This window comes from Choloepus didactylus, chromosome 9 (genome assembly GCF_015220235.1).
Source record: "Choloepus didactylus isolate mChoDid1 chromosome 9, mChoDid1.pri, whole genome shotgun sequence".
In the NCBI taxonomy this organism is placed as follows: domain Eukaryota; kingdom Metazoa; phylum Chordata; class Mammalia; order Pilosa; family Megalonychidae; genus Choloepus; species Choloepus didactylus.
The window spans coordinates 102,423,905-102,451,343 of NC_051315.1; the positions used below are offsets into that span (position 1 = coordinate 102,423,905).

At 37.6% G+C, this 27,439-nt stretch overlaps 1 protein-coding gene across 1 annotated transcript in view; it reads left to right on the top strand.

The window, feature by feature from the left end:
• Positions 1-27,439, top strand: part of UNC80 (unc-80 homolog, NALCN channel complex subunit) — a 244,241-nt gene that overhangs the window by 127,316 nt on the left and 89,486 nt on the right. Inside the window, 8 exon segments of the mRNA XM_037850187.1 lie at positions 4,421-4,521; positions 6,222-6,422; positions 14,342-14,449; positions 15,603-15,741; positions 18,787-18,968; positions 19,541-19,672; positions 22,036-22,222; positions 22,827-22,958. Of these exon segments, the coding sequence (XP_037706115.1) occupies positions 4,421-4,521; positions 6,222-6,422; positions 14,342-14,449; positions 15,603-15,741; positions 18,787-18,968; positions 19,541-19,672; positions 22,036-22,222; positions 22,827-22,958 (1,182 nt within the window).

The window sequence follows — 27,439 nt, forward strand, 5'->3', positions numbered from 1 at the left end:
GAGCAGAGATCTGCATGATATGAAGGAGCCAGTCATCCAGAGGGCTGAGGGAGAAGCTCCCCAGCAGAGGCAGCAGCAAGAGCAAGGCTCTGATGCAGGGATGAACTTGGTGCATTTGAGGAGTGGCAAGAAGACCAATCATTGCAGCACAATGATTTGGGAGGAAGTTGGTAGGAGATGGGCTTAGAAAATTGGGCAAAAAAATAGAGTCTGGTAGACATGCCTAGAAGTTCTATTGAAGTGTTGGACAGTTGTTAGCAGATTTTGGCCAGAAAGGTGCCATAATATGTGCATTTATGATTTATTATTTAAAAGATGACTCAAACTGCACTTAGGTAATTATCTTGATCCAGGAGAAAAGTGATGGGGCTTTCAAAATAGAGCCCCTATTATATTTTGAAGTGTAGAGCCAGCAGAGCTTGCTAATGAATAAAATGTGGGGTGAGAGAAAAGGAAAAAAGAGGTGTTTTACCCAATTTAGATGAATTTTTTTCTCGTTGTCATGGAGATGAAGACTAAAATTCAAAGCAGTACAATCTCAACTGACATATTTCATGTCTAATACCAAATCTGAATTTAACCACCATATCCCTTATAAATAACAATTCTGAGCCCCAATTTATTGGTGCTCCAGGATGTCTCCAATTATCTTTAGCGATGAAACAGATTCTCAAAATTAACTTTCTTTCAGATCACATTAATGTGTGGTTATTTTGCTACCTTTATAGGCTGGAAAGTGTCATGAAATCAGGCAAATAGTTCTAGAGTGTGGCTCTGTGAAAATGCTAAGAATTCTCTCTCTAATCTTTTCTCCACTTCTGAATCCACTTTGACGTGAAATTGTATTAGTAATTTTAAAATGATAATTATTCTATTTCAGACATTTTTCAGGTAGGTCATCAAAGTCTCAGTTAAGTCTAAAAATAATATTGAAAAAATACCGTGAGTGAGCTTTGTGCTATAATTAAAATACAGCAGTATGGTATATAGTCTTTGTGGAATTTATCCAACTGTGCTGCAAGAAATACTTGCATGGAATTCTATCCAGATGTATTCTGGGAAGTCCATGAGGCCTTTACCAGCTGTTTGGTGATAATTTTAATCTTTCTCAATCACAAGAGTAAATCAGATTATTCAGCAGGAATTCTTTTCTGGGTCCCTTTATATAGCACCAAAAGTATACATTTAATTAATGTTTCTAAGAACTATACAAGTTATATCGCAGTCACATATTAACTCTCCTGTGAGTGAGAAACCTGAGACCAAATGCAATCAGGAAGATAAGGACTTTAAAAAATATTAATAGCTGTGTTTTACATAATTAGTAAGAAATCTTGTTCATGTCTTAAGAAAGACACCTAACAAAAATGGTCCATTTCCTAATAAGGGACTGGAAGCTCTGAAAACTTCTCTCTCCCATCCTTAAAAAATAAGTATGTGACAACATCAAGTCTTTAATATTAAAGGAAGGAGATGTGCATAGTGACTATGGGAAATAAGGATGCTTTTGATAACAAAGTAGGTTTCAAGTTTAAACGTGTGCCTGTTATCCTTTTATTTCCCTCACTGATGGTTGTTTCTTCCAGAACACTAGAGATGAATAATGCATGTTCTTCTTGGTACTCATAGACTGTAAGGTTGACTAAGGGTGTTACACCATTTGGACTTACATCTCACCCAGCCTTTTGACTGAGAGGATGCTATGAAATCACTAGGTGCATTGAGAATGGAACCATTTCACACTCATGCTCACCCAAAGCACCCCAGTGAAAACAGATCCCTTAGTGCCTTTGCTGAGAAGCCTGAGCGGAACCCACTGCTGACTGTTGGAGAGAGAAGCACCTCTTGTTTTAATTTCTTTATAAGGTATTCTAAAATGAAGGGGTTACATGACAGCTCACAGAATTCCTTAAGTCCCATTTTAAAAGAAAAACAAAATAAAATGGTTTGTGGTTCTGTTGAATAAAGCAATAATGTTATGTAAATGTACTAATGGTCCTAGATAATGCTGCTGCAAGATTACACTCATGCTTGTGAACCCTGGGCCAGAAAGAGAACAAATTGTTCCCAGCACCTATGAACTATGTGTCCGAGAACAAAGCTACACCAGCCCTTCCTGGTGGACTCAGCCTCCTGCCTGCCCAACAGAGCCTGCATTACTGGAGGCTTGGGAGAAGCTCCTTGTACAGAAATGGCAAGAGAGGAGGCTGATCAGGCAAACTGGGGAGAGCTTGGATCTAACACTGGGTGGGGAAAACTAAGGGGGAAAAAGCCCTATTTTATTCTTTTAATACAGTTCTCAGCAGGAAGATCAGGATAGGAGGTTCCCGCCTGCTCCAGATTAAAGGAACCCGCAGTTTCCAGGTGAAGAAGGGGGGTTCCTTGTCCAGCATTCGCCGGGTCGGCAGCTTAAAGAGCAGCAAGTTATCACGGCAGGACTCAGAGTCTGAGGCTGAGGAGCTGCAGCTGTCCCAGAGCAGGGACACTGTCACTGATCTAGGTAACCTAGAGGAGTGGGATGCACAGGGACATGGGGGGTAGGAAGATAGGGCCCAAGTCCTGAAACAGCTGAAGTCCGTCTCCTGACATGTAAATAGATGCAGGGCAGCGCTCTAGTCTGGACAGCTCATTCACTGAAGATCGTAGGACCCTAGAGAGCAGCGCTGCTCAAACAATGTGCACACAAGTTAACCGGGAGTCATGTTTAAAATGCAGATTCTGATTCAATAGGCCTGGGGTGGGGGCCTAAGAATCTACATTTTTAACAAGCATCCCAGTGAAGCTGATGCTGTTGGTTCAAAATCCACACTTTGAGTAGCAAGAATATAGAGTATACATAAAAGAAAGAAACACACTTCAATAACAAGGGCAGTTTTTCGAAATCTGGAGGTTGGTGCATCCATTCTTCTGATAAGGACTTGGAAAGTAAAAATCCCCTAGGGGACAGCTATATCTTAAAGTCTGTATTTAAAAATAAAACAACCAATTTATCAGGGAGGGAAGATTGTCTAGACCTGACAATTAGTGACCTTCAGCAAGTCACTTGACTTCTCAGAGATTTGTTTTCTCCAACTATCCAATAGGAATGATTCTATTTACTCCTTGCCTACTGCTAAAATAAATCAAGGGATGATTGTAAAGTGTGTTAAACACCTGAGAATGAGTTCTATGTAAATCAAAGCATTAAAGTTGTAGGTTGTCGCTTTAGGATTAAAAGAGACTCCAAATCCCAAAATGTGTAAGTCCTATGGGCCCATGATTAGCATCCTAACAGACAGGGAAAAGATTAAGTAAGCATGCAGATAGAATTTTCCAGATGCCTAGAACTGACTATCAGATAAAAGTTGAAGCAGATTCTCTATGCCATTCATCCCTGCATGAGAGGCAGAATAGAAAACTTTCCCATCTAGGTAAATTCTTTAAGAAGTCAGTCAGAAAATGTGGATAAATTATCGATTGAGTCTGACAAAATAGAAGCTGAGTATATCTAATCAAAGACAGTTTAAAATAGGAAATGTTTCTACACCCACCCACCCTCGTCTTTGAAAATAGCTAATTTATGCACTCTAAAATTCAGCTTCTTTTAAAAGGAAACAAAAAAACTGACTTCTTGGTTACGGGTCTGAAACTATAACAAGATCACCAGTCAGTTTGAGGAAAAATTATTTCGATTAATTATTCAAATTGATCTATTTAACGAAACTGATCCATTGAGTCAAAATAGCCAGGGTAGCACCATTGTTTAGTCAAAGAAAGACACTTGTAAAGGCTTTTAGGTTACAGGGCAAAGCTTTGTCATGTAGCATGCTAAGTACTTAATTACTAAGTGATATCTCCCTCATACTTTCCCTCAGAGACAAGTTTGGGCACAAGGCTTGCCCACAGTTGGACACGATTGTTTCCAGGATGCCCTTCATTGTTGGGCGGCACATGCCCATCTTTGCAATAGCCCTGGTAGCAAAGCCTGGTGGGGTTAAGAGCAGTAGTGCAGTCCCACTAGCTGTAGTCACAACCGTAGAGGCAGCAGCAAGCTGTGCGGCCACTCCAGGTTGGTTGGTGTTCCGACTGAGCTGCACCTGCAAGGTGTGGTCACACTGGGATGGATTGGTGACACTCAACCAATGACTTGCTCATTTCAGCAATTCAAGGACTTGACTCTGTTTTTTCTCTGCTCCCATCTCTCAGAATGGAAGCCACCATAACAGAGCTCACAAATGTCTTTGTAATTGCTACTTCAGCTGGTGGTGAAGGGAACAGCTCCTATTAATATTCCTCCAATAAAAGTCAGTATGACACCCTGTAACCCATTGGGCCAAGGTAGTCTGCCCTAGGATTCAAAAGCATGGACAGCTATACCATACCAGCATGCTCCCTGGGGAAACTGAATAGTGAAACCTTTCTTGGTGCTTTTGTTTTGAAGAAGGTAGTCCTTGGAGTGCAAGTGAGCCCAGCATTGAGCCAGAGGGAATGAGTAATGCCGGCACGGAAGAAAATTACCACAGAAACATGTCATGGCTTCATGTAAGTAGTACTCTCAGAAAGGTCCCAGAAATAAATTTCTTTTGATATTGGGAAAGATCTGTGGAGGGAGAACAAAAGATTGTACTGAAATCATCACCCCAATTTAGTCTTCCACCATAAAGCAGAGGTTTATATTTCAGATGAATCTCTCAGTACTCCCTGAGATTGATATTCTGCTGAATTGTATTCATCTTAAGCTTAAATAAGACCCAGGGTCTTTTGTTGTGACTGTGTTCTGGGTCTCCATAAGTCAGAGAAAATGATGAAGGACCCGGCCAGGTTTGTGGTCAACATAGCTTTACTGACGCAGGCTAGACATCCCAGTCAGCTTTATACAGGGTACCATGAATGTTAAGAGCAAGGCCATGGGGTCTTTATTAGGTCAATTGTAAGACAGGACAAAGAAATTCTAGGATGATGATGGTCATCCCTCAAAGAACCATCCAAAGAGTACTGTCAGGAGGGGAACCCAAGGAATCTGTGAGCATAGGTTGGAGTTCATTATTCAAGCTGGGCATGAGGAAGGAAGCAAGGAGAAAGGTAAGGAAGCATAACCTCAGACCACCATTGTCAGGGTACCTCCAGCACTGCTACTGATCTTATATATACACTGTCACCATCCACCCTGATTTTAATCTGACTTCCTGGTAGGAGCACATAGGGGCTAGCTGGTACATGATGCTCCTCAGAGTATAAAGTACTGTTTATTGAGGTCTCTGCCTTCTCTATGAAACTATCTCCAGAACTGGCTGATATGAGAATTCCTGAGGAAGCTGCTTTGAAAGTCCACTTTTTAGTGATGTCTAGCCTACATATTAAAAAGCATACAAAACCTATGTGTACAGCTCAATAAATTTTCACCCAGTGAGCGAACTTGTGTAACCACCATTAGGTCAAGAAGAACCTTACCAGCACCTCAGAAACCCTACTCAGACCCTCTGCCAGTCATGACCCTCCCCCAAAAGTAACTAGTATTCTAACTTCTGACCTAGTAGATTAATTTTGTCTGTTTTTGTAATGCATATGTTTGGCATCATTCACTATGTGCTCTTTTGTGTCTGGTTCCTTTCACTCAGCTTTGCTTGTAAGGTTCATCCATTTTGTTCAGATTAGCAGTAGTTCATTCATTTATGGTGTATATTTTTACACTCTATGAATGAACCACCATTTTATTGTTGGCATTTAGATTTTTCCCAGTTTGGCCAATTAAGGGTAGTTTTTGCTATGAATATTCTTGTATATGCCTTTTGGTGCATGTATGTAGGCATATCTTTAGGAAATAGATACAGAAGTGGAATTCCTGGGTCATTAGGTATGTTTATGGTCAGCTTTAGTAGATACTGGCAATTTTCAAAGAAAAGGTATTTCCACATTGGGAATAACAGTCACCCAGTGTCGGTATCATTTCTCTGTACCTCCTTTCTCTCCAGATCTAGCCCTTTCAATTTCCCTCTCCTTTGGCAGTCCTAAATTACAACTTAGTATGTAAGATCTAGTCATCAAGTATTAAAACAGGAAGAAAAAAATATGGCCAAGTACATAAAGGCTTGTAACTCGTTGTTCTTTCAAGGAAATTATTGAAGCACTGTGATTTCAAGACCCATCAAGGAAAGTTCACTTTCTGACTTGCCGTCTTCCACATCTCAGTAATGTTCACAATCTGGTTTCCTGGTGGAGTCTCAATGATATTTGTGTTCCAGGTCATGATCTTGCTGTGCAATCAGCAAAGCTTCATCTGCACCCATGTTGATTACTGCCATCCACACTGCTACCTGCACCACAGCCGCTCCTGTGCCCGGCTGGTCAGGGCCATCAAGCTGCTCTACGGAGACACCGTGGACTCTCTCCGGGAGAGCAATAACACCAGCAACGTGGCTCTTCGGGGCAAGAAGCAGAAAGAGGTGAGCAAACCATCAATGCATAACACACCAGTGATGGAGAAAATGACATCCCAAAATATTTTCTATAGAAATGAAAGTTTCAGGGAACTTCAGTTTTTAAATCATGCCACAGGTCTATGTGAATCCAAGCCAAGGTGGGAGACGGGTGTAAGAAGAACAAATGCTTTGTCTTCATGTTGTGCCCATGAGTAAACATGAAACCTTTTCCCTGGTTTTGTCTATATTTATATGAATAAATATGAACTCATGGGGGTGGCAATTAGTAGTTGTTGTGATAGAAAGATTAGTGTCCCACAAAGATGTCCATGTCCTAATCCCCAGAACCTGTGAATGTGTCACCTCTCATGGCAAAAGGGATGTAGCAGATGTGATTAAGTTAAGAATCCTAAAATGGGAAGATTTTTCTGGATTATCCAAGGGGGCCCAGTGTAATTACAAGAGCCCTTATAATTGAAAAGGGGAAGCAGGAGCAGAGGTTGGAGTGATGTAGGACCATGAGCCAAGGAATGCTGATGGCCTCTAGAAGCAGGAAAAGGCAAAGAAATAGATTATCCCCTAGAGCCTCAAGAATGACCACAGCTCTGCTGACCCATTTTAGACTTCTGATCTCCAAAAATGTAAAATAAAGAATCTATGTTTTAAGCTATTAGGTTTGTAGTCATTTGTCACTGCAGCAATAGGAAACTAATATAGTTATATATTAAGAAGTAAGTAATAAATGGTCTAACTGTTTACAGAGAAAAAGCAGAATATTCCAGCTCAAGTCAGACCAAAAGAAGCTCCTTCAAGAAATTCTTACATTTTCTAAGCATTCAGGTGCACTTTCCCAACAACCACCCTGAGCAGCTGAGCTGGCAGAAGGCGAATGCTACAACCAGCTGGGTGTCTGCCAGGGAAGCCTGTAATTACCCACCTGCCCCTGAACGGGCACAATAGCCAAGGCACTGAGTGCTTCTAGCTGCTCCTGCAGCTGCTCTCCCAAATGATTGTGCAAAGAGATTTTTATGTAACACTTATTCACTTCAACCAAGCATTCATTTTGCACCTGCTCTGGGCCTGATATTAGGCAAGATAATCTGAGGGGAAAAAATAAATAAGTAGGAGCAGAGGATCTTTCTCCTAAGGAGTTTACAAGCCAGGTGATGAGGGGGAGAGTAATATTCACATCAAACAACTCGAGAGTGTGAGCAATAACAGCAAAAAGTGTGCAGTTGAGTTGTGTGGCGGGTTTTAACGTATCTGCACACACCAAGTGATTTCTTTTAATTATGGCTTTTTTATTGTGAAAGTAATATATGTTCATTGAAGTAATTTTGGAAAATCCAAGAGATTCTAAAGGTGAAAGATAATTATGCAGCTCATCCCTCTCATGAATGTGCTAACACCTTCTAGGGTGTTGGGGATTGAATTATGTCCTCCAAAAAGACATGTTCAAATCCCAAACCCTGGTCCTATGAGTGAACCCATTGGTAAGTGGAACCTTTGAAGATGTTATTAGTTAAGGTGTGCCCAAAATGAATGAGGATGGGCCTTAATCCAATATGGCTGAAGTCCTTGTAAGCAAAGGAAATTAGACACAGAGAGAGAAGCCACAGGGAACAGCCAGAAGCTGGCAATCAATGGAACCTGGAGAAGAAAGGAGAAGATATCATCATGTGTATTGCAATGTGATGGAAAAGTGAAGGGACCCCAGCCAACCAGAAGATACCAACCATGGGAAGGAGCAAGCCTTCTAGACTCTGAGACTGTGAGCCAATAAATTCCTGTTGTTAAACCAACCCATTGTATGGTATTTGTTTTAGCAGCTAGAAAACTAGAACATTGGGCATAATATTTTGGATTCTTTCTATACATGTGTGGGAGGGTATGAGAGGCTATATCATTGACAAAGTGTTTTTTGATTCTTACAAACTTTGTGCAAGAGATATTGTTCTCCTCATTTTATAATGAAAAAGTTGAGGCTACGAAAGGCTGAGATTGTCCACAGTTCACACCTATAATGTGTCCAACTAGATTTTAATTTAGAAATACAGAAAACCAAAGCCAGGGCTTTTAAAACTAGACTCTTGCATCTCATGTTAGTCAAACTACACAAATTCTGAAGGGAATGAAGGTGGGGAATAGATTGGTAAATTAGAGAGGTTACAGATAAACTGCATGAATTACTAAATGATGGCATAAAAAAATAAGTATATATATTTGTGTGTATACATGTGCATGTGTACGTTTTGTGTATATTTGTTTATATATGTGTATGGGTGTATATATATCTGTATATGTATATATGTAAATATGTATGTCTTAATTTGCCAGGGCTGCAATGACAAATACTACATACTGGTTGGTTGAACCACGGGAATTTATTGCCTCACAGTTTTGAAGGATAGAAGTCCAAAATCAAGATGTCAGCAAAGCCATGCTTTGTCCCCAAAGTCTGTAGCATTCTGGTGCTGGCTTGCTACTCTCCTTGGGGTTCCTCAGCTTGCATCTCTGTCTCCCATCACATGGTGACCTCTCTCTACTTGAATCTGCTCTTCTAGTTTCTGCTGATCTCTGGCTTTTTCCTGTGGTTTCTCTATGTCCAAATTCCTCTCTTTATAAGGTCTCCAGTAATAAAGATTAAGATCCCCTCTGAGTCAGTTGGGCCACACCTTAACTAATGATAACACCTTCAAAAGGTCCTATTTACAAATGAGTTCATATGCGTAGGAACGTGGATAAGATTACAAATATGTCTTTTGTGGGGTACGTGATTCAATCCACAACAATATATACTTATATATATATATACATATATATATATATATATATATATATACATATATATATACATAAATGATTCTTCATTCAAAAAATCCTATTTTCATTTACATAAGTGCTCTCTTTGTGTAAAAAACTCCCTTAGTTTTAGGAGAATATTGTATATGTTATACAAAAATACACCAGCCTCAATTAATATTTATTGTTCTTTCTATATATCCCCAAATCTCCTACTGCTGTACATTTTTGCTCAGACTATTCCTTCACCTCTACCTTATAAATCGCCAAATCCCAAATCCTTCAAGAGTCAACTCAAATTCTACCTCCTTTGTGAACCTTTTCTGATCTCCCTAGTGTTAAGCGCAGGGCATAGTGCAGGTGCACAGGAAATGTTAATTTCCTTCCTTTCTTCTTCCTCTAAATTATTATTAAATAATAATTATTTACTTGGGCTTTTCTCATTCTTCATTCAATTATTCATGCATTCACTCAACAGACTTTAATGAACCAATGGGCTATGCTAAGTTCATATTAGGTGCTGGGTATAATATGGACAAGGCAGACATGGTCCGAGCCCTTCCATGATGCTCACAGTGTAGTTTGAAAGACAGGCATTAGTCAAATAAACCTCTTAAATTGATACAAATTTGCAATGATAAGCGCAACAAAGGAGAGGCACACCATGCTGAGGGAGTTTATGAATGGAGCTTTGAACGTGGGGGAAATAAAGGACAGCCTTACCAATGAAGTGATAGGTGGGCTTCAACTGAAGGATGCATGGGTGTTTTCCCAACCAGAGAGAAGAGCACAGAGAGAAGGACTGGGGTGCGTGAAGGCACTGCACAGGCAGGTAGAGAGTAGACCACATAGTGCCTCCCAGGCCGTGGTAAGGATTTTTATCATTATCCTATGAGCAATATGAGGGAAGCTACTGAGAGGTTTTAACATCACTCTGGCTGCCATTTATAGCCCTATTTCTCCTATTCTTAAATATAACTACTTGAGAACTGAGGCAGTCTTACACATTTTGTACTCTGCTTGATACCTCCTTTATAGCAGAGGAACTATAAATGTTGGAGGAGTGAGTGAGGCTATAGTTAGGATGTTTCACGACTGCCCTCCACCTCTGGCCCAACAAGGACACTTGCCTGAAGCAGCGGAGAAGTCTTGCACCTGTGTGCTGTTGCTTACATTTCTAAAAGGGAAAGAAAAAGTAAGGCAAGAGTAAAAGTCCTCTACCCTTAACACATTCAAATTAGTCGCTCAGGGGGAGAGCTGAAAGGATGTACTGAGTCTTCTGTAATAAACATTTTATTTCCAAAATGCCAGCTTCCTGCTCAAGCTCTTTTTTTTTCCTCTTATGATTTTTTCATTTGCCTGTTCTGAATCTGTCACATAAATGAACAATGCCCACATTTCCAGAGCCAAAATGAAAACAGAGTAGGCATGAAATCAAGAATAAAAGCAGAGGTGCTGATTAGAATTGAGTCTTATGAACAATTGACATTTCATTCCTATTTCCTTTTTAATTGTTTTTTTTATGGCAGAATATATTATTGGCAGCTAGTACATTTTGTAACTCATCTATCTCTGATCAATCTGCTAATCTGCATTTCAATGCTCAGAGATTCACTGTACATTCTGCTTGTCTCTTTTAGTGCTCTTCCAAACTTGAGGGTAATTTTAGAAACTATCATTTTATATGTATATATCAAAATTCTTTGATTTTTTATATATGTCTGTACCTTGTCCAATACTATGTTCTAAATAAAGTAGATGATCAGTTGGTCAGTTGGTGCTTGCTGATGTAAAAAAGGGGTGGCTAAAACTATTTTTTCCTTTCCACCAAAAAAAGAACAAGATACATGCCAGAAAGAAAAGGCAGCATCAATGACTTCTGCAAATGGCAGGAGGCCAACTGATTTCCTGTAGAGCTGATGGTTTTCTAAAACTCTGGAGAACTCAAAATAAGGCAATCCAGGCACTAGGTTTTGATTTCATGGGTTAGAATGACTTGCACAATTCCTGTGTCAAAGATGTCTGAGGCACAAAGGATCTAGGTTACCTTTTAAGAACTGTTGCACTTCCATTGGCATAATACCTTCCTCCCAGAATTGTGAAGAAATTCCATTCCCAGAGAGCCTGGTAGGCTGAATGCAATGCTTCCAAATTTTAGATATCTTGTTATTTCCATGGTGCATCACCCTTGTGTGGTATGCATCTCCTTCTCTACTTATCTTGATTTTTCACTTGTTTGCTTATTGTTGTTTTTTTTAAAATCTCTCTTCTGGTAAGATGCACTCTCCTGAGGGAAGGAATCGTGGGTGTTTTGTTCCTCAGCATATCCCCAGAAGTTAGCCCAGTTCCTGGCATATGGTTAACTCTTCACAAATATTCCTGATTTATTTAATGAATAAACATTTTATTAAAATAATGAAGTATTGTGCTTCTATAGGAAATGATCTTTTGTTGCAAGGAACAGAAACCGAGTAAAACTAGTTCAAGTAATTAGGGAGTTTCTTCAAAAGATACAATGGAATCTTATGAAATGAGGGACAGAAAGGGAAACACAGCCAGTCCTCAGGGGAATGTTAACCAAGGCTTCTGTCTTTGACTCTCAGAGCAGACATACTCACTCATCTCTGCTTCTTTGGAATCATCTGCATCTGCTCCCTCATCCCTTTTCCCTGACCAGCTCACCTACTTCACTCATCCTGTGCATAAACTGAAAAGCCCAAGGTTGCATCATTATTTTTCAGTCCCAGAAACCATCAGCAAATGATTCAAACTCTGTCTCTAAATTCCCTAGCAAAGGAATTTGATGGACCCAACTTCTCTTTTTGAGCAAGCACCACTGATAAATCAACGACCAGTGAAGCATGTAAATCTTCAGAGAACCACTAATAATTAATAGACGTCCTTGGAACTAGCCTCCTATTCCAACCAGTTCCTAGCTTTTTTCTAGCCAAGTTTTACACCAAATTACCAAAGCAAAAGGCAACTGATTATAGTTTTGCAGGTCTAAGGTGGAGGTTACACCAGCAGAAGTACTTTCAGACCTTCATGCATGTTCCCTTCTCTGCTCTCTATCTTCCAGATCTGATCAGGTCATCCCAGAAAAGTGGCTAGCCCATCACCCTAGTGTGAAAGCCCTTCCAACCCCCTTCCCTTTCCACAAAAACAAGCAACTTAGTAATCTTGAGGCTACCAGAACACACCCTGCTTCCCAAGAAAACAATGCCAGGATATTCAGTTATGTGATATCTGAAAAGCTTAACATACCTTCTGTTCCCAGTAGGCAGGTGTAATAAACACAACCCTACATTCCTCAGAGTGTCAGCAGTAAATATAAAAGTTCATCCTTTTTCTTTTAAGTTAAGTATTTTCCTGTATCTACCTGGTTAAAATTCCCACAGTTTAATCAAGAAATATTATCCACGAGTAAACCTGAAAAAAAGACAAAATGTTCAACCAAAGGGAAAAGGGGGTGAAATATTTGCAAATTTCAAAAATCATATTTTAAATGCATTGTAATAACCCAGGGAAATATTCATTATAAAATCACAGTGACATGTATTGGTTAAAACTCTGTGCCACATATGTAGCATCTTCATAGTTATGCTGAAATGCCTAGAAACGAAAAGGCTGAAAGGAACCAAATAGTGGTTATCACTGAGTTGGGCATCATACGGACTTTTGTTTTCTTCTTAGTTTTTCTGTGTTTTCCAAATATTCTTCAATGTATATGTTTTATAAATGGCAAGAACAAAAGCAGACAGAAAGCACTTTTTAAATACCTTGACTTTTTAAAAATACCTTTACTCTTTTTAAAAGGGAGTCAGATACAATCTTACATTTATATGGAAAATGATCAACATGTATGATTTCAGAAGTTTTAAAATTATATAAAATAAGCATAATATTTATGTTGCATATTGCTTTTACAGTCACAAAAAAAAGCAATGCAAGATTTCCCTTTCCAAATTATACGGGTTCCTAAGTATGCACCTCAATGTTTTTGTCTTTAGAAAACACTACAAGAGCTCTGATTCACTTATTTCCGAGTAAGTTAATTGAAAAAGTTGGTTCTGTACCAGTTATGTAATGGATGCATTGTCTTCGACCATTTTGGTCAGAGTTTTGAAAGACTTTCTTGGAACATGTGTGTACTTTGGGCTTTGCCTTTTCTTTCAAAAGATCCCCGTCTACAACACAGTGAAACTCTTTTCAGAAATGCTTAAGGAGCTCAGTTTTTTCCCTTTTAATGGAGGATAAAGCATTTCATTGACATGGCACTAGAAAAACAAATGAACATTCATTCTATGCAAGGAGAAGGATTCTTTCTTCGCACAGACTGGAGTGGTAAAAAAAGGAGGAATCAGGGCTCAGGATAAATAAATAAGGACCTGTCACTATTAGGACCCATCGTTCTCCCAGCTGCTCAGTTCACTCCATTCTTTGGCATTTAGAGTCAGAGGAGGAAATTGTTTTATCTGTGGTTACCTAGATGAGTCAGCCCTATTCTAGATGCCAGCTGAGGGGACAATTTGAAAGAGCTACTACCTCCTATAGAAGAGTGTGTTTTTCTAAAGAAACCATTTTACCTGTATAACTCAGGCCTAGATGATGGGTGCTATGAACTCATACTTCCTTGTTTACCCCTGTCTTTTACCTTTTACTTTCTAGTAGTCCTCTATGAAATATTTTCTCTCTACCATAACCAAGTGGTTCACTTGTAGTATCCAGCCCTGTAAAAGGATTATTGGACAGAGTGGATTTTAAATGATTTAATATTTTAAAAGAGTTATATTTTAAATAGCGTGGTGAAATATTATCAGACCTGCAATGGAATTCAGGAGATCCATGTGTTTTCCTTAGTCTGCTAAAAACTAACTTTGTGACTTGGTCAAATTGTACCACCCCTCTGCACCTGTTTCCTTAGTGATAAAAGAAGAGTTTGCTACTAAACTCCTTTAAGTACACTTTTCGTTATAAAACTAATCGCTTTTTACAATTTTCAGAAAGAGTGGTCCAACAAAGGAGCCTCAAATAATCCCTTCTATTAGAAGATGGTTGTTTGGAGAATTTGAGGAAAACACAACCCTGTTGATTTTTTAAAAAGAAAACGTTCTTCGTCACATATCTCATGTTCTTTTCAGTGCTCAGATAAGTCATGCCTGAGGACACCCTCTCTGAAGAAGAGAGTTTCAGATGCCCACCTGGAGGGGAAGAAGGATTCTGGAATGCTGAAGTACATCAGACTCCAGGTATTGACACCTGGATTAGAAACATTCATAGAGCATTAACAAGGAGGTGGCTCTCAATGTCCTGTTGACTAATGTTTGGAACATACAAGGCCAACTGGCACAGTGATGGCATAAAAGCCCCTTTATCTAGTGGGCAAGAGTGCCATCAAATGTACAAGTCAAAAAATCCTTCCTTGCTCAACAGCAGACTTCCAGAGAGACATAGCTTGGGTGGCTTGACTTGAACTATACCTCTCTGCTTTAGTTCAAACCAACATGTGGTAGTGATGCTCACACATTTGTGAATGAGACGATCTGGGCGATCCACCTCTGTTGCTCTGGCTCTGGCACCTTGGGCAAGTTCTTAATTTCTGTCTGTCTTAGTGGCCTCATCTATAAAATGCAGATTAGAACAATGGACCTAACTCAAAAGAACAATGTGTGGATTAAATAGATAGTACATTTACATACTTATCTAGTGCTTGATATGTTGTTATATTATTACTACAACCTATGCTCTAAATCATAACACATTTCCCCAGAAAAAAAATTTTCATGTTTTTCTGGTGTTTAAAATATTAAAGGCCTAGACTTGCCCAGACTTATGTTTATTGTCTAGATTATCTGAAATAGTGGATTAAATAGGATTTTGTGGGCCAACTTGGGGCAGTAACCACAATGCATAATAGTGTTTCAAAGGGAAAATGCCCTCCAAGTTCACATTGGCTTGGTAAAGTTTCTAAATGGAAGTCTTTCATAAATTACAACCTACTCAGAGTATTTTTTCAGTGGAAATCAGATCTTAATAGGAAGGAAAATAGAATACCTTAAAAGTCCACTGAAGTTTAAAAAAAAGCAAAGATGTATTTGTGGGTTTTATTTTCCTCACAGATGTATGTAGTCCATAGTTACATATGTTAGGTGATTATAAAGCAATTTTTGTGGTGAAAGCCCTATTAAAGTTAGTATTTTTTTCTAATTATGCAACAAATTAAGGTATAAAGCCTATTATAAATCATGCCAACTAATTATGCTCCCGTTTTGGAAAGTATTTTAAGGGCATTTAGGAAACCAAAGAGAGAGGAAGGCAAGAAAAGTGGCTCTTAAGTTTCAAGAAGACTATGGCAATTAGTGTCTTAAAAGATTTTAAAACAGGATTTCCATCTTTTCCCAGGTAATGAGCCTGTCACCAGCTCCTTTATCTCTATTAATCAAGGCAGCGCCAATTCTGACAGAGGAGATGTATGGAGACATCCAGCCAGCTGCCTGGGAGCTCCTGCTCAGCATGGATGAGCACATGGCAGGGGCAGCAGGTAAGGAAAGACCTCCTATTGTCATTGCATGTACTGGCCCAGGTGTTTAAATAAGAGAGAAGTGCATTCGTTCCATTTTCCCTCATGGGTCAGATTGATGGCAATTCCTAGCACTCTAAACAGAGCCATGCACTCTAGGAAAGCAGATCCAGGCCCTGTGTGCACCCTTCCTGTTTTACTACGTGGTTTGTACAAGACCAGTAGTCTCCTTCAGGGCTATCATATTAAAGAATGAGTTTCCCTAGAATCTATATTTGTACTGTATTTCACAGAAGATAAAATCTTTGTGTTGTTATTTCCTAGACTTACCACAAACCACCATCATTAACCTTATTAAATCTTATTGAGTAATGCTCTATGTTCAAATTATAATATCAAAGCAAATTTGCAAACCTTTAAATCACTGGTCCAAGGCCACATGGCTAGTAGGTAGTATTGCAAACTGTGTGCCCTTTATTCACTTTTCCATTTCTTGTATAGATCCCTTTATTTTATATAGTTATTTTCATTGAGAAGTACACTGGTAAAAATGCAAATAGCACAAAAGTGTATAAAGTTAAAAGTATCTTCCTCTTTGCCATGGTCCCTGGTTCCCTTCCCATGGGCAAAAAGTTTTTAATTTCTCAGGAATCCTTCTAGGGTATGTTATGCATATGTGAATATGTAAGTATATATGTGTATATTGAATGCTTCCTTTCTTACAAAAATGGGAACATAGTATAAAGATGTTTACGTTTTTCAATTATATCTAGGTTTTCATTTTTTACCATCAGCTCTACTATACTCTTTCTAATGGCAACCAAATATTCCACTGAATAAATGGATATTAATGGATCAGCACCTATTAATGGAAGTTGATTATAAGCTTTTCTCTTTTTATACAATAAACGTCTTTGTAAAATATCTTGGCATTAAAGCTCAAGTTTTTGCTTCTCTACCACAGGCTTCTCAGAGAGAACTACAGGAGTTTAGGGAAGGGCATGCCCCTCAAAGATGGACTGTCATGGCCATCTTTCTTGGAGGATTTGAAGAGGTGGATTGGGTTTAAAGAACAGCTAGGAGTTAGCCAAGCAGAGGAAATAGTGTGAGCAAAGCAGCATGGGTATGGAAATGCACTGGACTTATTTGGAAAGACTGTGGGGACCCATTTGACAACAGGGGTGGTTTGTGTAGAGGGGCCACCAGTCCATAATATTGGAGATGAGTGAGACTCAGATTTGGAACAGAACTGAACAACAGGCTTAGGAGTGTGGACATTCCCCTAAACCGTGGAAAAAAAACTGAAGCGTTCTGAGCCAAAAAGTAATGTTACATACAGAGTGTTAATGATTACAATTAGTTGGGTAGTTTGGTTTTATAAATAGTGAGTTTTTGATGTGGGGAAGGCTTATAGTATGACACTAAGCTAATGAAGAAGGCTAAAGCAGGAGATAAACTTGGGAAAATATTTGTTATATGTGGCATCTGAAGCAACAAGAGTGATGGGATCTCTGGGGGAGAATGGGGAGAGAGAAAAGAAACGAGATAAGCACCAAGCCATTGAACTTCTCTACCTTCAGATAATAAGAGGAAGAAGGCTGGCCAGCAAAAGACCCAGAAAAATGATCAGAAAAGTAGAAGAATTTAAATAATCTCAAGACATGGAAGCAAAGGAAGATAGCCTTTAGAGGAAAGGGCCATGAAATTAAAAACTGAAAGGAAACAAATACTATAAAAATACCGTTGGATCTGCTGATCAGTGAGTGTTTACAAAACTGTTTGAATGACAAGATTGGGACAGAATTCCAACTGCCTTGACTAAAAGAGCTAGCATGGTCTAAAAATTGAGGCAGGGTAGAGTTTGCTTTAAAGAAAAGTGAAGAGAAGAGAAAAAGTGGAGATTAAGCAGCTGGTGGGGTAAAGGAAAGGATTATTAACTCTAATCACAGTAATTGACAGTTGCTATAGAACTGTTTTACACAGATTACCTTATTTGAGCCGCATCACAACTGTTACATAGATCAAACAGAGAATTGAAAGAACTCATCCAAGTTCGCACAGCTCAGAATTAGCAGACAGAGCCAGGAAACCAAACCCAGATCTTCTGACTGCACATTCCATGTTCTTCTACTATACGGCATTGCCTCTAAAGAATAAAATACACTTTAGATGTATGTAGTACTTTTTGCTTCACAAAGCATTTTCTGAAATATTATTTTATTTTTAACAAAAAACTTACAGGTAGGTGTTATCATCATCATTATCATTATTATTGATCTTTTACCAATTAAATTGAGGCTAAGAAAAGTTAAGAGAAGTATCAGAGCTGGGACTCAAACCCAGTTCTTTTAATCCAACTGCCTGAACATGTTTTGAGGCTCTGGAGAAGCATCCCGGAGAAATTTTAAGTTATGCTTTCATAGTAGCCATGACTATCTGTTTATCTGTCTCATTACTTACTGGTTTTATAATTTATCATGGTCCCTGGCATTTTTTTATTGACATTTAGCTTTTCTGAAACTAAAAAGAAAAAATCAATATTATGATTCATGAAATCTCCTTTGACCTCTCAATCTCTTCTATCCCTGGGAAAAGTAGAAGATTGTAATAGAGCTGCAATATGAATTTTACTTTTAATATAGCCGATATACATAAGGTAGTTTTTAATGGATAATTTTATGTACTGTCCTTGGGTTGCTATGAGATGACTCTAGCCATTTCTTAAGAGCGTATTTCACTGTGTAATTTTCTTTTGCCATTTGCTTCCCTTGGCATTTGGTTTTCAAAGTGAGCCAAAGGAAGCTTTGCTTGGAATGAATTGTTCTGCTGAAATGTCATGCTATTGCTGCTTTCATCCCAGATATTGAAAGACTACGGGTGGCCCAAAAGACAATGTTTCACTTCCGGTGACTGAAATAAGGTTTGCTTCTGCTATTGCTGGTGACCTGAGTCCATTAGCCCAGGAGTCATTTTCAGGAAGCAGGAGCAATTCCTTCTTCTCTCCATCTTCCAGGAATCAAGAGAAAATAAAAGAAGTGTAATTTATGAATTGTTGATTGCCTCTAGCTGCCATGTTCCTGCTGTGTGCAGTCAAAGTCCCAGAGGCTGTGTCCGACATGTTGATGTCAGAGTTCCACCACCCAGAGACTGTGCAGAGGCTGAATGCCGTCCTCAAGTTCCACACACTCTGGAGGTTTCGCTATCAGGTCTGGCCCCGGATGGAGGAGGGAGCACAGCAGATTTTTAAGGTGAGGATTACTTTGCATAAGGGAATACGATGAACAAACCCAACCCAAGGCTTGTTTAAACCCTTGAATCTCAAAGTCACAGTGTACAGCAAAGGAGATGTTTCTTTTTTCTCCGTAATCATTTAAGCAAACCTAATTCATACATGGATGAATTCGTGTTGTTAAAAAAAGCTTTGAAGTACAAAAGAATACAGAGTAAGAAAATTAAGTTTCCATTAACCTCAAAATCTCACTGCCATCCCCAGAGATAAGCACATTAAAGTTTGGGGCCATACATTTTACTGTATGTACACATATAGATGTTCTTTGGAGAGAAGCATGATCAACAAAAACAGAGATCATTTGGTTAAAACTCTTCATTTTACAGATGAGTAAGCTGAGTCCCACAGAGGTTCGTACTACACTCTATAACAGAAAATCTTGGAGGACAGCCCTTTTCTATGATGCTTGTTTTTATCTTGGGGAATCATTTAGATCCTTAACACTTAAGACAGATTGTGTCATAAGTATACTTCACACTCATTCTACCTCATTTGCCATCTTAGTCACCACATTCTTCTATCAACTAACAGATCCCGCCTCCAAGTATAAACTTCACCCTGCCCTCACCAGTGCTTGGAATGCCATCGGTCCCGATGTTTGACCCTCCATGGGTCCCTCAGTGCAGCGGGAGTGTCCAGGATCCCATTAATGAGGACCAGTCTGTGAGTATCAGGCACTGTCCCTTCCATATTTTTATGCTCCATGATGAACAAGTAAGAGAGAAGAACACTGAATGTGAGAGACAATTTATTCATTCTTGTGATAAGAATGCAATGACATCACATAAAATCAACCACAAAAGATCTTTGTTCTTGTTGATAGAATAGAAGGAATGAACTTCTGGTAGTGAACATTTGCAGCTGTCCAAGCCAATTTAGTTTTTGTTTCATAATCAAAGTAGCAGCCACCTTATAAAACTATTGAAAGCACTGGGCATTGATTTATGGCCAAAGGTAGCACTTTTGCCTCTATTTATTACAAAACAAACATATTCGTTTAACCTATAATTTGTAAGCTATGGAAAATTAATGATATAAGTCCTAAAAGAGCAAGAAAAAGAAGAGAGTTGGCAGCTCTTGTTTTCTTGCATTGATCTTAGTTTTTTCTTCATTTGCTGATTATCAGTATCATTATTACATTTATAGTTCTGAGACATTAGCTCTTAAGCTTCTATTTATGATATAATTTTTAAATAGTTAATCTTAGAACACCGTTTTTATATGGACAAGCACTAGGAATATGTGTCTTTTGAAAAAAATGAATCTTCCAAAAAATGCCTTTTTCACCTTTTGAGTAGCATTTTTCTAAATTACAAGAGTAATGTAGGCAATTTGTAAAATAAAGCAAAACTAGAGAAAGAATGTATCTTTTTGCACAAATCCATGACAGTTTCCTTGCACAAATCCCTGAGGAATTTATGCCAATAGTTTATAAATATTAAAGATTTTTTTATATATTTCACAAAATCTCCCCAGAAAAGTTTTACCAGAATATTAAAGTGTCTTCTCTATTCAAATTAATTCATGTTATTTTTTTAATTGCCTCTTTGAATGGCAAAAATTACTGGTTATTTTTATTTGCACTTCTTTGAAAAACTTGAATATATGAAATTAAGTTGAATATTTTCTATATATAACACATATGTTTTCTAGGCACTTTGTAGTTTTCGTTGGCTAACTATTTGTTTGAACACTTTACCCATCAAAATATGCCTATTTAATTTTAATTTTCCCGTATACTATACCTTCGTGTCTGATGATCCCTTGCCAAAGAGAAAGGTACAACTAGTTCTTCTCGCATATGTATACTAATCTCTGAACCACTGGTCTTTGAGTTTTCCTCCATACTGGTGCTAGGCTCATTTGAGTCAAGTACTCACTATCCCAATTTCAGAGTGGATTTGAAAACAAGTCCCCTGATTCTCTTTCTCTTATTCCACAATTCTTATCCTATTCTTTGTTATAATCGTCCAGCTTAGCTACCTAGTCCTAAAAATGAAATGTCATGTAACTCATCAAATGCCCTGAATTGCTGTGTGTCATTCATCATGGGAAAACTTCATTCTTATGTTTAAGTCCCACAACTTTAAGATGCGAGGCAGTTACCCGCTACCTACATCTTGAACCCTGTGTAACTACAGGCCAAAAGCCAGATGTGGAATTGCTATTTTACTTAGATATTACTTCAGTTTGGTAGCAAAGACCTTCAGGGATCACTTCCCCACTCTGAGACTGCAGACTCTGTTCCCAGTCTAATGGAACTTGTCTCAGCAGAAGCATCATGATTAAAGTATGAATGGAATAACCATTTTGCAGAGTCATTTCTTTCTTGAATATGAATTTTCTCTCCTTTTTTGTAAATCGTCCTTGTCCTTTACCCATGGAAGAGTGGTTGATATTAATATTTCTCTTTTGTGCTTTGCTGATAGGACACTCAGAGCCAAATTTTGCATCAACCAAAATAACCTTATCACCTTTCATAATTTCTATTCAGTGACTTTGTTTCTATGGATATTGTTAAGTATTTACAGTGTGCCACTGTGGTAGATACTGGAGGGACAGAAATGAAATAAATCACATAACTCACTGTTTTTTATGAGAGATAGATCTCTTTCCTCCTCTTTCCCTTGGCTCTGAATTTCTGTTTTAGTAACCTTATGAAATAAATGCCCTTCATTTTAAACCAGTCAAAAAATTTGGAAAGAAATCAAGTATTAATAATTTTTATTTGATCTTAATGTTTAAAGAGTGGTCATTGATATCACCCCAAATCCTAAAGGTGAAGCAGGAGTCTTTCCAGATATTTCAGACATCCTTGAAGAATTATTCCGATTCTGTGAAAAAGAACACCATAGTTGTACACAACCGGGAAATTTGGTAGGGAACAAAGAAACAAACTAGATCATTGCTGCCCTAATGTTTGCTAAGGACAAGCTGTCACATTTGTATAATTTATTGGAACACTATGTGCTTGTGAACTCACAGAAGAGATGCTATTGGATAAACTTGCCTTCCTGTCTCCATAGAAATCCTTTTCCGCCCGGGCTGTGTCCCGCTCCCATCAAAGGGCAGAACACATCTTAAAGAACTTGCAGCAAGAGGAAGAGAAGAAACGTCTTGGCCGAGAAGCCAGCCTCATCACTGCCATCCCTATCACCCAGGAGGCTTGCTATGAGCCCACCTGCACGCCCAGCTCAGAGCCAGAAGAAGAAGGTGCCCTCTGCACATGGATCTCATGGGGGGCTAAATCACAGGGAAATTTTCCCTTTGAAATAAGCGTTAACACTTTTATGTGACATGAGGTGATTTGCCCTCTCCATTTCTCTCATACCTTCTGACACCAACCAAAGAAAGAGAATAGTTGTTTTCTAAATGTTTAGAGTTGGCCTGTTCATTGGAGTACACTAGCTACGTTGAATAAACCAATATGGTGATGGACCAAGTTGTAGCTGGGAGTCGGGGAATAACTGAACCAGAGAGTGTATTAAAGTAAATGCAATCAATCTTACATCATTAAAAAAAGTGGGGTTAGTTTATTAAATACTTTCAAACTTTGAGTATGCAGATGATGTGTTATCTGGTATCAGAAAAATGACTCATGAAAAATTCAGTGATTCTCTGCCCCACTTTTGTGGAATCTTTGGGAGGAATGAGTTCTTTCTTTCTGTATAATTTTTTCCTTTCCCAAGTATACTCTAAATTACTTAAGCCTTATGCTCTGAGAGCACCATATGCTTTTAAGTGCAACTATAGTTTTGATGATGATAACTTTTTTCCTGATGAAACCAAAGTTCACATTCCCCATTTTCTATGCCAGTAGAAGAAGTCACCAATCTGGCATCCCGCCGACTGTCTGTGAGTCCGTCCTGCACCTCCAGCACTTCCCACAGGAATTACTCCTTCCGCCGAGGGTCAGTCTGGTCTGTGCGTTCAGCTGTCAGCGCTGAAGGTGTGTTCTCCTGGAAATGTACTGTTTATTCTTCATGACTTATGTGTTTAAAAACACTTTCCAGTTAATAACATTAATCCCATTCATTACGCTCTCTTCATTAAATAACTTGTTTCCTGAATTGAAGTCCTAAAAATTATTAGATTGAGTCATATCTTAAAAAATATAAATTTAATCCTTTAGTAAATAATTAACAAATAATAAATAGGTCATTAACAAATAAATAATATTAATTATCCTTTTAAAGTTGGCTCTATTTTAATTATATCACATGTAATCATGAAGGTTCAGCTGAGATTTTTCTAGGCAGCTAGTGGTTTTCAACCCTGGTTACACATTACAATCAATTGGGTAGTTAAAAACAATACTCTGGCCATACCTTAGACCAAGTCAGAATCTTTGAGGCTGAGATTCACACATCAGTATTTTTAAAACCTCCTCAGGTGATTACAGCATGCAGCCGAGGCTCAGTAAGATGCTTTAGGATATTCTCCTGAGATAATTTAACAATCATAGGAAGAACAAAGCTCATGCTACTCCTGTAATTAAGTCTGCTTGAAGGGGTGGGGGTGGTGAGGGGAATATGATGCTCTTCATTTTCAAGAATTTGAAAACATATGCTTCTCTAATGGTGACACAACTGGCTGGTACTCATTGATCCATGATTATACAAATTCCCTCACTGTTTTATAAAGTCGTCAAAAAGTTACACAGAAATGGAGCAGCTGGGTCACTTATTCTTAATCCTTGGTTGCACAACCTTGGGAACTTTGTAGAATGACCAATGCTAATTAATTACAACTTTAGGAGATGGGTCCCAGTAGACATCTATATTTTTAAAACAGTTTTATTGAGATATAATTCAAATACTATAAATTTACCTTTTAAAAATACACAGTTCAGTGGTACATGATATATTCACAGTGTGCAACCATCACCTACTATTTAATTTTAGAATATTTTCATTATCCCAAAAGAAACCCCAAACCCATTAGCAGTCACTCCTCATCCCCCACAACCCTCAGCCACTTGCCAGCATGGTATATAGTCTTTTGTGACTAGATTCTTTCACTTAACATAATGTTTTCAGAGTTCATCCATTTTGTAACATGTATAAGTACTTCATTCCTTTTTATTGCCAAATAATATTCCATTATACTGATATATTACATTTATTTTCCAAAATGGCTGTACCGTTTTACATTCCTACCAGCACAGTATAAGGGTTCCAATTGCTCTATATCCTTGTCACACGTTACTGTCAGTATTTTTTATTTTAGCCATCCCAATGGGTGTGATATGGTGACCCACTAAGATTATGATTTACATTTTCCTGATGACAAATGATACGGAGCATCTTTTCATGTGCTTATTGGCCATTGTTGTTTCTTCTTTGGGAAAAAAATGTCTATTTAAATCATTTCCCCAATGTTATGTTAGGTTATTTGTATGTAATTTTTGAGTTATAAGAGTTCTTTATAAATTCTGGATATGAGCTACTTATACATTATTTGCAAATATTTTCTCTCATTTTGTGGGTTGTCTTTTTTTACTTTCTTAATGGTGACCTTTGAAGCGCAGAAGTTTTTAATTTTAATGAATTCCACATTATTTTTTCTTTTGTTATTTGTGCTTTTGGGATCGTATCAAAGAAACAGTTGTCTAATCCAAAGTCACAAAGATTTACTCCTATGTTTTCTTTTAAGAGTTTTATAGTTTTAGCACTTACATTTAGGTTTATGATCAATGTTAACTTTTTTGTATATGATGGGAGGCAATATCTAACTTCAGGTCCAGTTATTCCAGTACCATTTGTTGTAAAGACTATTCTTTCCCCCATTGAATTATCTTGCCATCCTTATCAAAAATCAATTGACCGTAAGTTTAACAGTCTATTTCTGAACTCTAATTTCTATTCCACTGATCTGTATATCTATCTTAAAGCCAGTAAATTTCATCTACAGTATCCAATTCTGAACATACAAGTGTTCATAATATTCACTTACAATCCTTTTTATTTATGTTAGGTTAGTAGCAGTATTCCCTTTTCATTCCTCATTGTAATTCCAGTCTTTTCTCCTTTGTTTTTGTCTTTCTTACTAACAGTTTGTCGATTTTATTTATCTTTTCCAAGAACTAATTTTTGATTTCATTGTTCTCTCTCTATTTTTTTACTCTCTATTACATTTATTTCCACTCAGATCTTTATTATTTCCTTCCTTTGGCTTTCTCTGGGTTTAGTTTACTCCTCTTTTTTCAAGTATCCTGAAGTGGAAGTTTATGTTATTGATTTGAGATTTTTATTCTTTAATGTAGTAAAATACATGTAAACATAAAACTTGCCATATTTACCATTTTTAACTGTATAATCAGTATCAGTAATCATATTTACAACAAAATTGTGCAACCATCACCACTATTTCCAAAAATTTTCATCAGCCCAAACAGAACATTTATAACTATGAATTTACCTCTAAGCACTGCTTTAACTGTATCCAAAAAGTTTTGGTATGTTGTGCTTTATTTTCATTCATCTCAAAGTATCTTTTAATTTTCCATGTGATTTCTTTTTTGACCCACCCATTATTTAGGAGTGAATTGTTTAATCTTCACGTATTTGTGAACTTCCCAAACTTCCTTTTGTAATTTATTTCTAATTTCATTCCTTGTGAAGCATACTGTATATGCTTTTCAATCCTTTTAAATTTGTTGAGACTTGTTTTGAGGCCTAAAATATGGTCTATCCTGGAGAATGTTCTATGTGCATCTGAGAAGAATGTGTGTTCTTTTGTTGTTCAGTCAAGTGTTCTATATGTGTCTGTTAGTCTAGTGGGTTTTTAATGTTGTTCAGTCTTCTCTTTCCTTCTTGATCATCTGTCTAGGTGTTCTATCCATTGTTGAATATGAGATATCCAACTCTTATTATTTGGTTGTTTATTTCTCCCTCCAGTTCTGACAGTTCTTGTTTTGTTTATTTTGGGGCTCTGTTTTCAGGCACATATATGTTTATAATTGTTAAATCTTCATGATGAATTGACCTTTTGTCATTATAAAATGTCCTTTTTGTCTCCACTAAAGTTTTTTTCTTAAAGTGTATTGTTTCTGATATAAGTCTAATCTCTTGAGCTCTCTTTTGGTTTCTGCTTGCATGGCATACCTTTTTCCATCCTTTTTCTTTCAACTTATTTGTGCCTTTGAAACGAAAGTGTATCTCTTATAGACAGCATATAGCTGCATCCTATATTTTTATCCATTGAGCCAGTCTCTGCCTTTTGATCAGAGTGTTTACTCCATTTACATGTAATTAATTACTGATATGGTAAGATATACATCTACCATTTTGCTACAGGTTTTCTATATGTCTTATGTCTTTCTTTTTCCTCTATTCCTCCACTATGCCTTTTTATGTGTTAAATAGATTTTTCTTAATGTATCATTTTAATTTATTCTTGCATCTTTTACTATACTTTTTGGGTTTTTCTTACTGGTTGTCATGGTACATTTAAAATCTTAACCTAAAACAATTTTGTTTGACTTAATACTAGTTTATTTTCACTAGCATACAAAAATATTGCTCCTATATACCTCTGTTCACTTCCCCTTCCCTTAGCTATTATTGTTAAACAAATTACATTTGCATACATTAGAGTCCATGAACACAGGCTTATAATTATTGCTTTATGCAGTAGTTTCTTATATCAGATAGAAGTAAAAAAGTTACAAAGAATACATTTATGCTGCCTTTTATATTTATCAATGTAGTTACTTTAGCCAGTACTCTTTATTTCTTCATGTGTTTTCAAATTACTATACAGTAGTTTCTTTGTAGGACAGGTATACTAGTAAAAAACACTCTCAGTTTTGTTTATCATGAATGTCTTAATTTCTCCTTCATTTTTACAGGAGAGTTTTACCAGACATAGAATGCTTGGTTAACAGTCTTTTTCTTTAAATATGTCATTCCACAGCCTTCTGGCCTCCATAATTTCTGATGAGATCAGTTGTTAGTCTTATTTAGAATCCCTTTTACATGAAGAGTCACTTTTCTCTTGCTATTTTCATTATGCTCTCTTGTTTGGGCTCTAGACAGTGAAATACACTACGCCTAGGTGGATCTCATGAATCCATCCTATTTGAAGTTTATTGAACTTCTTGGATGTGTAAACTAATGTTTTTTTTTTTCATTAAATTTGGGAAGTTTCAACCATTCTTTCTTCAAATCTTTTTTTCTGACCCTTTCTCTCTCTCTTCTTCTCTGAGACCCCCATTGTGCATATGATATGCTTTTTGGGGTCCCACAGGTCTCTGAGGTTTTGCTCATTTTTCTTCAGTCTTTTTTCTTTCTGTTCCTCAGATGGGATAATCCCAAATAACATTTATTGTAGTATGCTGATTCTTTCTTCTGCCAGCTGAAACTTTTTGTTGTGTCACTCTAGTGAATTTTTCTTTTCAGTTATTGTCTTTTTCAACTACAGACTTTA